At 51.0% G+C, this 10479-nt stretch overlaps 2 protein-coding genes and 1 non-coding gene across 4 annotated transcripts in view; 2 read left to right on the forward strand and 1 right to left on the reverse strand.

Annotated features, from left to right (window-relative positions):
* The window catches only part of EIF4EBP2 (eukaryotic translation initiation factor 4E binding protein 2), a 3181-nt gene extending 3020 nt beyond the window's left edge, over window positions 1-161 (reverse strand). The window contains exon 1 of the mRNA XM_026851761.1: window positions 79-161. Coding sequence (XP_026707562.1) covers window positions 79-161 — 83 coding nt within the window. The remainder of the gene's footprint in view (window positions 1-78) is intronic.
* Window positions 41-112, forward strand: TRNAE-UUC. The gene has a single exon. It is a non-coding gene; the product is annotated as a tRNA-Glu (tRNA).
* A 1031-nt stretch (window positions 162-1192) lies between the features above and the next one.
* On the forward strand, window positions 1193-9420 carry LRRC20 (leucine rich repeat containing 20). Of its 2 annotated transcripts, none has more exons than XM_026851934.1 (4): window positions 1193-1327; window positions 2478-2627; window positions 4251-4418; window positions 8818-9420. In XM_026851934.1, exons 1-4 carry the CDS (start codon window positions 1246-1248, stop codon window positions 8967-8969), a joined length of 552 nt encoding a protein of 183 aa, XP_026707735.1. In that variant the 5' UTR covers window positions 1193-1245; the 3' UTR covers window positions 8970-9420. The 2 variants fall into 2 exon arrangements, with proteins under 2 accessions (XP_026707735.1, XP_026707734.1); XM_026851933.1 differs by having other exon boundaries at window positions 1198-1327; window positions 2526-2627.
* Window positions 9421-10479: the final 1059 nt, after the last annotated feature.

Consider the following 10479-nt stretch of genomic DNA (forward strand, 5'->3'; position numbering starts at 1 on the left):
GCAGGGGGCAGCGCGGGGCCGGGCGGCGCTGCCCGCGCCTTCCCACGTGGTCTAGCGGTGAGGATTCCTGGCTTTCACCCAGGCGGCCCGGGTTCGACTCCCGGCGTGGGAAGAGAGGTTTTGGGGAGTGGAGGGGACGAGAAGACACCCGCTCCTTTCATAGAATCGCTCAGGTTGGAAAAGCCCCTCGGGATCAATTGAGTCCAACCCTCAGCCCGACTCTACAAGTTCTCCCCAACCCCCCAGCTCATCCCAACGGCCCTTAAACCCCCCCAGGGATGGGGACTCCCCCCTCCCTGGGCAGCCTGGACCACTCTTGCTGGGAAATTTTTTTTCCTAATGTCCAGCCTGACACTCCCCTGTGGCAGTTTCCAGCCGTTGCCCCTTGTCCTGTCTCTGATCCCCTGGGAGCAGAGCCCAGCCCCAGCCTCTCTGCAATGTCCTGTCAGGAGCTGCAGAGACGGATGAGGGCTCCCCTCAGCCTCCTCCTCCTCACACTGAACACTCCCAGCTCCTTCACTGGCTCCCCACAGGATTTATTCTCCAGGCCTTCCCCAGCCTCGTTGCCCTCCTCTGCCCTCGCTCCAGCCCCTCCAGATCTCTCTCGGATTGAGGTGCCCAAACCTGGACACGACACTCCAGGTGTGGCCTCACCAGTGCAGAGAACAGGGGGACTGTCACCTCCCTGCTCCTGCTGGTCACACTAGTGCTTATACAAGCCAGGATGCCATTGGCAAACACCAGAACATTTTGGCTGAACCGCGATGATCAAAGTCAGCAGGAAAGGGGATGAGCTGCTCAAAGTCCCCATGAAAAGATATGCCAAACATACCAAACCAAAAAGTTAGGAATTCCACACCCCAAGGGCTGCACCATCCATCCCCAGATCACCAGCAAAGGGAACAGCATCCCCATATACCAAAGCACCAACCTGGAGGGTTGGGAATGCCGTGCCCTGAGGGCCACGCCAGCCCCAGATCACCAGAAAAGGGGATGCACCCTTATATCCCAAAGCAGGAAAGGGGACCCATCCCCATAGCCCAAACGCACCATCCTGGCAAGTTGGGAAATTCATACCCTGAGGGCTACGCCAGCCCCAGCACAGCCTCCCTCCCTCCCCTGGGAGCGCTGATCCCACCAGTTATTTTTAACGTCCCTCTCCCGACAGGCCGGAGCAGCTGGTTTCTCCCTCCAGCCCTGGATCACCCCAGCCGAAGCGTGTCCCCGGCGGGACCGGGCGCCCTGATGCACAAGAGGATGGGCGAGGCGGTGGCCCGCGTAGCCAGGAAGGTGAACCACACGGTGGAGAACAAAACGGATTCCCTCGGTAAGCCCAGCACTGCGGCTCGGCTCCCGCTTGGGGCCCAGAGAAGGATCAGGTATCCGGGAGCAGGGCTCTATTTTTTACTGCCACAGTCTAAAAAAAGCTGTTGGCCCCCCCTCTGGGTGCTGCACCCAAGGCTGCACCACAGGCCCGGGAAGGGAAAAGCTCCCCCAAAGGGCTCTCAGCCCCACCAAAGTTTGAGCAGGTTCTCAGTAACAGCACATAGGACATGCCCCAGGGATAAAGGCTTTCCTTGCAGTCAGTGGTGGAAGACAGACCCCTCCCCAAATCCCCTCGTGAGATTTGTGTTTTTCTGTAATGTCTCCATTTCTAGTTAATATCCAACACCCACACGCAGTTCATCAAAGGAGAGAGCGATGAAAGTCACTCATTTTTATTCATGCTGGATTCCCAGCCCTGGGGTATAAACCAGCGTACGCTGAGAGACAGAGCTTCATTGCTCAGCCTCTCAACATCCTCCTGAGTGAGATAAGCAGGGGAGGACTGGGCTTGTGCAGCCCCCGCCGTGGCTTCAGGGAGGGGGCAGGCAGCAGAGCCCAGGCTGAGCATCACAGGGCCAGCACACAGGGTTTCCATTCCCTGTCATGTCCCAGGAGGAGAAACAGAAACAACTTAGAGCAGAACAAAAATGCCAACAGGAGAGAAGCACAGCTAAATCCTTTTCCCCTCCCCGCTGCTTGCCGTGGGGCAAGCACGCATCACCATGAGAAATCCAGCCTGGAGCATGCCCAGGGGAAGCCCTGCTCCAGCTCCACCAGCAGTGGAGGAAGCATCCCTGTGATGCTCGACCTCCCCTGGGGGTTCAGGGTTATAGGGAAGGAGGATTACTGATGTTATTAGACATGGACAGGCTGGCTGGAGGATTTGCAGAAAGACATTGCAGCATGAAAATATTTGCAATGTGATTTAGGGTTGACTGAGACAGAACAGCCTTAGCATTGCTGATGGAACAAACTATAGGTACTTGCAGAGGTGGCTGTGATGGAGTATGGCAAGGGACATGATAGCATCCACGGGTAGCAGCACCCAGAATGGCAAATCAGTCATTAAGGGGTGGAAAATGAGATGAAAAGCATTGCTCCATCCCAGCTGGGGTGCATTATAAGGTGTCTGGGTCTCTCTGCGGGGGCAGATCTGGCCAACTGCAAGCTGATGACCTTCCCTGTCGGCATCTACAAAGCCATGAGGAGCGTCACCGAGGGGATCCACTGCATCTCCCTGGCAAACAATGAGCTGAAGTCCCTCACTGGCCGATTCATCACCACCTTCAGCCAGCTGAGAGGTAAGGCACTGCCTCACTGCTTCGCAGTGGCCACTTCCAAACCCCTGGACCCAGCAAAGAGCCCCCAGGTTGCTGAAGAGGGGGCACAGCACTAGAGAGATTCCTGCACCATGGGTTTCACTCTCCTGCACTTGAGCCTCATTCCAAGCACTAATTCAGACACCCCAAAATCCATTTTTCTTTACCCTTTTCAGCCCTTGCAGGAAGGCAGCACTGGTTTTGACTCTCACCCACCCCTCAACAACTCATGCCCTGCCACCTTCCAGCAGTGGCCAGGCTGCTGCGGGGTCACTCATCAACCTCCAGCTCCACCAAGGGTAGGGCTGGGGATGAAAGAGGCCAGGAAAGGCAGCCTGGGCGTAATGGTGCATGGCAGAGATGGGGAAGAAGGCATGCTGATTTACTGCTGGCTAATTAGCTCCCATCATGAGACAGGGAAAGTTGCTCGCTCTCAGCTCACTGCAGGAGATGGGGACAGTCATCAGTGCATGGCCGATGCCATGGGGACGCGTCCCTGTGGAGCCCAGTGAAGGCAGCAGAACCTAATCTGCTAAAACATGGTCATGCAAGCATCCAGGGCATCCGGTGCCATGGTTCTGATGGCTGGGGACTGCACTGGGGCTTTGTCTGCCTCCAGCAGCACTTGGGGTTCTGGCACCTTTTAAAAGCAAGTATTTTGCTCATAGGATGTACTGCACTAGTGCTGCCATGGTGGGTGTCTGGAGAGGCTTCCCATGTTGTACTGGAGCATCATCCGTGAAAACTCTCCTAAACTGGAGAAAAAAAACCCACGTTGAGCAAAGGAAATCAATTTTCATTTTTTAGACAGCACGGTGAGCCCTGAGGGGAAAAAAAGAGTCTTGTTTCACATCAAGGGCTTTGCTCCACCAGTGAACAAATCAATCTAGTGATGAACATGCCAGGCCTCAGCAGGACTGTTGGAGGGGGGTAAAGCCCCAGGGCTGTGGACAGCCTTGCACCAGCCACAACAAGGCAGTACCTATAAATACCAGGTATTAGCAGGAGCAGGGCAGCTTGCATGAGTATTTATAGAGCAGAAAGCCCTGTGTCACTGGAGAAGGGCACTGGGACAGCAGCATTTGGGTTCCTGTTTCTACAGCCTTTCATGTAGGAGTGCTGTTCCTGTCCCCACAGGAGCTCATTTGGGGAGTGGAGCATCAGAAGGTTAAACTCTGTAGAATAGATAGTTTTTTCACATATAATAAAATTTCTTCCACCACTCTGTTTATACGTCAGAAGGGGTTCAGGCACGTGAAGACAGAAAAACTAGCCTCAAGCCATGACCGATATCCATTGTGGGGGGAACAACACCAACGTCACTAAGAATTATTGTTTATTTCTACAGCCCCTGCTTGCAAAATGCTGCACAAGTTTCATTAGGAAAGCCTGAGGAAGCAAAGAAATCTATTGCTCCTAAAAGCAGTATTCACAGCAGGCAAAAGTACAGACCACAGAGATGAGAAAAAAAATCATATTTTTGGAGTTGAAATTCCCTGGCTGGACCTGGCAGTCCATGGGGGAGCAGAGGCTGTAAGTTAAGATATGCATTAATAATTTTCCCATCCTCTCCCCATCCCACCACCTCTCTCCCCCAAACCACAGAGCTCAACCTGGCAGGCAACTACCTGCACCGCCTGCCTGAGGAGGTCACCTCCCTGCTGCACCTCCGCGCCATCAACCTCTCCAGAAACAGGTTTCGGCGTTTCCCCGAGCCCCTGGCCGCTGTTGCTGCCCTGGAGACCATCGACCTGGAAGAGAACGAGATCACAGGTGAGCAGGATGTTTTTCTGCTGGAGGGGAGGATGAGCAACACCCCAGAGTAATTGCACTTCCCAGTGGTGATGCCAATCCACATCCCTGGGCTGGGAGAGATGCGGGCTCCAAGCTTTGCTCGTGGTCCATCATTCCCTGCAGATGCAACCAGGCCAAGGAATGGTTTAGTGATCCAGCAAAAAGAGAATTAATTTGGCAGGGAAATGCTAAATAGACAGAGCCTTGTTAGCCACCAGCTTGCGCCGCCTCCTGGGGTGAAGCTGTTTCAGGTGTAGGGGGAATCAAGCCCCATTCAAGCCTCCCTACTGACCGCACTGGGATATGGCTCTCAAAGGCAGCTCCAGCTGTGACTCAAAATCACCGGATTTAATAAAAATCTAGGCCTGAGTGCAGAACCCAGCCCTAAGTATGCTGGGCTGGGATGTTTGCTGCCAGGCAAAGTAAGGGCACAAGCCCACCCAAACATTTCCCAGAGCAAATAGGAGCCGTGACATTACAAAACCCCCTAAAAAAGTGAAATGAAAGGAATGGTAAGAGCCACTCATCCCTCAACCCTACAGTGGGAGGAAAATCTTTTACACACAAAGCTGAAGCCTTTGGAGTCCCAAAAAACTGGGCAAAAGGGGCAGCTGTTGCACATAGATAAAAGAGGATTTATTTAGGAGCGAGCTTTCAAAAAGTGCAGGCTAGAGCATCCCACAGCCCACACGTATCCCCAGGGAGGCAAATATTGAGTCCGCTCAATTTTACTGTTTTATCTGGGATGTCTTTAGCTGCTGCTGGGAAAGCTGCTCCCTGCAACACAAGTTTTATTAACAGCATCAGCTGCTCCCTGGCCATGCCTGTAGAAACACAGCACATTAAATACCGCTTCCAAGAATGTCAGCAAAGGATGTGATTTTTCCTCACTCCTTTTTCCCCTCCCACAGCGAGCTGTCTCACTCTTAGTTCCCTCCATCACTTTCTGAGTTTAATTGGCCAGCTTCAATCAGACCTGGTCTCCAAACAGCATATTTCCCACTCATTTTGTGCAAGCAGGATGCAGCAAGAAGGGAATACAGCTTTTTGTTGCTTTTCTTCCCCTGATTAAATGCAGGGAAGAAAGGATGGATCAAGGGCAGTACCCAGCTGGATTAATCCTAGGGGAGGGAGCAGCTAGAAAACCCAACTCCTAGGCTTGGTCACATCCCAGGCTCTCCTTAGCTGCTGCTATTGGACTCTGGAAAAATAATGACAGAGTATAAATTAAGAATTTAATGCTAAAATGTTTTAGGAACATATCTTAATAATGAGCACAATGCTGTACGCTGCAGAAATAGGTAAGATTGTCTTATTTTACACATTTTCTGGAAAGGAAGAAGTAGATTAGAAAGCTGGGGGTGCTGTAGCCCATTTTTCCAAGGAAAACAAAACTCTGGGCAATCACATTGCTCCTGCCAGCCCTTCCCAAATGCCTCTCAGGCTCATCTGCACATGTTTGCATTTTCATATATATGCATTTCTAATATATGCTAATACAGTTTTATAGATTATCTATGAACTTTTATTTATACGTGCACCTTTTCCTCCCACACCAGCCTGGCAAAGCAGTGGAAGGAGAGTTAAGAAGAGTCCATCAGCTTGAAATTAAATAGCAAAAATTTACTTTTTCCTTAACAGCCAAGTAGGATTTGAGCCCTTCATGCTCATTTCATGCCAGGAGATCTTAGATGGGGCTGTAGGAGATGGCATATGCTTTTTCTCCCTCTGCATGCATACACATCTCACCCACTACAGCTGGCTGAGGACCCTGTTTTAGCAGCTGGGTCTCATGAGGTGCAGCTGAAACATCCTTGAAAGAGCTCTTGAGGGATCTGAAAGTTTATCCAGATGCTGTTTCCCAGCAGCAGTACCTACATACCTCTAAGCAGCTCAGCATGAGAAAGCACTACCCCAGTAGTGCAAAAGCTGCATTTTGCTGCCTTTTATTATTTGGGATGCAGGTTTCCCCACTTAGTCCAATAACAAGTTGAGGACTCTGCTCCAGATAAAAAAACTGGTAGGTGAGAAAGCAATACCTTACAGACTATGGAGGGGAGATGGAGTTTGGGGAAGGACTGGGCCTTTTTTCATCAGCATGAAGGTTACAGATCTCCAGATTTTTGGTGCTGCTGTAGCCATGTGCTATTCCTGCTCCTGACTGTTTTCCTCTGCCTCTCCATGATGCTGAAGGAACTGATACCAGGGCAGCAAACCAGATTTAAAAGCATCTCCTGAAAGAGGGCTGAGTCACCTGCTAAGACATACTGAACTGGGGATGGTAGGTAATGTTTTCCAGCTAAAGGGAAACAGGAGTAAAAGGAGGTTAATTAACACCTGCTTGGAGTCTGTGGGCTTTGTGAAAGGAGACATTTGGTGTCACAAACTGCCCTTTTCATCTTAATCAGCTGAACCCTGGAGCTTAATTATGTGTATATTAATGTCAGTGCTTTTACCTCTTTCTCTGCTAATTAGAGTTACATCCGGTTAGTATTTTCAGCTCCTAAGTCTATGGGGATTTTTGGTGCCTGAAGCTTTAGTTTCTCTTTCCTTATTCCTTGATTAATGGTTTAATGCAGAAGATGTTGAAACAGCAAGGGGGATGCTGGAGACCACTGCTAAGGCTGGGCAGGTTACTGCTGGGAGCAACTGTGGCTGACCTTCTCCTCCTGAGCATCCAAGAAAGCCACTGTTAATTTGGGATAATGGCATGGAAAACGCGTTTTTGTTAATAGCTGTAGAAGAGCCAGCGAGCAGGTTTCCATCAGCGGGTTTGGAGGAGGCTAGCAGGAGCTGGTGGCCACTAAAGGATGCGGGTAATGCTGAAAGGTAACTGGGAAGCAACTCTGAGCTGAGCAGGGTCCTTCCCCCTTTAATTTGCAGCCCTACATGGCCATAAGACCTTCGGGGCTGATAGTGTTCATTATCCAGCTCCTCAGATGCCTCCCAGTGCCTCAGCAGCCCTTTCATCTGAAGGAGCTAGGTTTTTCACTCATTTATAATCATATTCTGATCTAAGAAAATTGCTGTTTGCTTAAATTATTGAAAATCATCTCCCCCCCCTTTTTTTTTTTTTTTCCTTAACTGGTGAAGGCAGCATGAATAATTCAGGCTCAAACGTGAGTGCCTGATCCACCAGGGAGCCAGCAAGTGATGCTTCAGGTTGCTTATAGAGGAGTTTGTGACTCCCAGGGCACAGCCCACAGCTGTATAGCTATAGGATGCACTGCGTGCCCTGCCTGTCCCTTCATGCCGGGGTGAGTCACTGCTCCTTACCTTGAACTGAGCTGCATAGCTGGGCTGCTCCCAGACGACGTGAGGCTTCCTCCCTAAAATACTCCCTACATTTAAGTAAAGTGGGGTTTTATCACTCTGCATAGCCTTAGAAGATCATAAAAAAAAAAATTATGCATCAAGGGAGGAAAAAAGATACAGGTGGACAAATCTACTGTAAAGAGATAATAAAAAAATCCATGGGAAGCTCAGGCCAATGAGAGAGATGTGCTGCTAAGAAATTTGTGTATTACAGAAAATAGCTCTGCTTTCTGGAGGAGAAATTTTAAAAAGCCTTCAAGGTGTTTAAGTCTTTTTCCAGCATAAAATAAGTTTCATCATTTAAAAATTGCATAATCACCAGCCTAGCTATAATTACAGCACTGCAATTCTTCGCCAAGTATTGGCAGAAGAAATCAGAGCTGGGGATATAAAAGGCTGTTGTCATTTTGGTGGCCAAATTAGAAAGAAATTATTCTTGGTAAACTCAGGCAGGTGGGCTTTTCGAGCCCAAAATATTGAGATTTGTCACAAAAAGCTAAATCTATCATCTTTTAATGATCTCAGTGGTTAGGTTTTTGGATTGGTTGCATTGCTCTCGGTGGATTTACATCAGGATCATTCATGGGACCTGCACGCTGTTTTAAGGTAAAAAGGGTTTCCTTTCTAAAGAAAAACACCCAAGTTCATGGAAATTGCAAAATAGGAAGGTGGCTGGTGATGGCTGAGAGCCATTTTGCAGCTTGTCCAACAAAGGCAAAGAGCACATGCTCTCTCTCAGCCTGGTGAGGGCTCCTGGGCATTGCAACACTGGGAATAAAATAAGGCAGTAAGTCTTTGAGCACCAGTTTAGCACCCCAGCAGGGTTCCTTTAGGGAGAACTGGAGGGCAGTGTCCACATTTAATACCATGGTGTTTGCACCTTGATGAGAGATTTGAACAGTCATATGGTTTAATATTATTTGATGATATCTTTGGTTTGATAAAAACCTGGAGACCAGCGGGAGCGGGTTTGGTCTGGGTTGCCCCCCCCCCCGCGCCGTGGCTTTCACCCCTCTCTGCCATGCGCCGGGATGGATGCTCACCTCGGTGCTCTCTTTTGCAGAGGTGCCGGTGGAGAAGCTGGCCTCCATGGCATCGCTGCAGAGTCTCAACCTGAGGGCAAACCCCGTCGGCCCCGAGGCGCGGCTGCTGGTCCGGCCCCTCGTCCCCTTCGACCTGCTGCTGTCACCGGAGGAGCCCATCCCCGAAGCCTGAGAGGGTCTTGGGGTGCCCGGGCGAGCTCTCCTGAGGGGCGACTGCCTGCGAGAGTGGTTTGGCTTAGGTCAGTCCCTGCTATGCCTCTGTTTTTGTCCCAAAACCAGTGAGGCAGCCAGTCCCTTTTTTTTTTTTTTTTTTTTCCTTAATAAAAAAGCAAGCAGCGGGGCTCTTCTGCGAAGGGATGGCTCTGCCAGCTCCTGAGCTGGAGAATCTCCCACTTAGTGTTTTGCCAAGCGCTTGGGGAGGAAGCGAAGCCAGGATGCACTTGGTGCAAGGTTTGGGTAAAACTGGAGGAGTTGGATGTTTGGCTGCATCCATCCTGCCTGGCCAGTGATGGGGAGCATCTGCTGCGCTGATCCGGGGCTGGGATGGTGGAGACATCCCTGCAGCTGTAAGAGTTCCCCCTTGAATTGCTGATAGGGCACTGTGCCACATGCCTGATTAAATGTTTTCCTGTTTTGTGTGAGGGGTTTTTTTGCATTTGTTAAATTTGAGTTATCAGTTGTCTTCTCCTTAAAGAAGCCCCTTTGCAGATCCTCATGGCTGCTCACTGCAGCTCAGGCTGATCCCAGCAGCAGGATTCTGCCCAGACCTGAGCAGTATTTGTTTGCATTTTCCCAGGGGATTTTTTTTCCAAGGGAATCCCCCCCCCCATGGTTTGACACTGTGGAAATCAAAGCAACTCAGTGTCAGTGGGTCCCTGCATGCTGCTCACCCCAGAAGCATGCACCCACCTCCTGGGTGCTGTGGGTCTTCAAGATGTGCTGCTTTCTCTCCTGGGAAGAAATGGGCTGTGGGGTTCAGGATACAGCCCGGAGAGGGTGGCTCTTTGGTAGCAGGGAGGCCACTGCTAGGCATGCTGGTGTCCCTTGGCAGCTGGCTGCCTGCAAAAAACTCTTGGGTGAAACTGCAGGTGTTATCTCAAAATGCCTCGTTTAAACATCTCCTCTGTTTGCTCCATTATGTTTTTAAGGGACAAACATTTCCCAGTGCCAGGAGTGGAAATATTTGACTTCCAGACCTGCCCAAACCCAACTTTAGTAAAAGATGATGATAAGAAGGGGTTTGTTGATGTTGGTAATGATGAAGGAGCTGGAGTCGAGCAGAGCAGCTTTCGAGCCAGGACCAGCATCCCTAAGGACAGTACTGCTTTTCCCCCCTCGGTGTGTGTGATTTACACGGGATGGAGGATGAGGGTCCTCCCCACTCCTGTCGGGACTCCCAGCGTGTTTCCCATCTCGGGACGGGCAGGAGTGCTGCTGGGGACACCGGCCATCAGCTGGAGGAGAGAGAGGCACCGAGTGCATCAGCGTGGGGACCCTGGGGGTGGCGAGGGGGGCGCTGAGCCCGACCCTCCCCAGGGAGCAAGCCCGCTCCAGCTCTCTCCTTGCCTCCCGTGGGCTGCTGCCCGCCCCCCGCGTTGCCTCAGGCGTGGGAGGGGGTGCGTGCGGGTACCCCGGTATCCATGGCGATGGAGGCTGTCCCCCCCCTCCACCACCCCTCCCCT

Source organism: Athene cunicularia (assembly GCF_003259725.1).
Source record: "Athene cunicularia isolate RWA chromosome 6 unlocalized genomic scaffold, athCun1 chr6_part2, whole genome shotgun sequence".
Lineage (NCBI taxonomy): Eukaryota > Metazoa > Chordata > Aves > Strigiformes > Strigidae > Athene > Athene cunicularia.

Excerpts from the sequence above, each read along its gene's own strand:
- LRRC20 (XM_026851934.1), top strand. The coding sequence starts at position 1,246 with ATGCACAAGAGGATGGGCGAGGCGGTGGCCCGCGTAGCCAGGAAGGTG. Across the intron at positions 1,328-2,477 it reads GAACAAAACGGATTCCCTCG|ATCTGGCCAACTGCAAGCTG; the intron begins GTAAGCCCAGCA and ends CTGCGGGGGCAG. Across the intron at positions 4,419-8,817 it reads GGAAGAGAACGAGATCACAG|AGGTGCCGGTGGAGAAGCTG; the intron begins GTGAGCAGGATG and ends TCTCTTTTGCAG.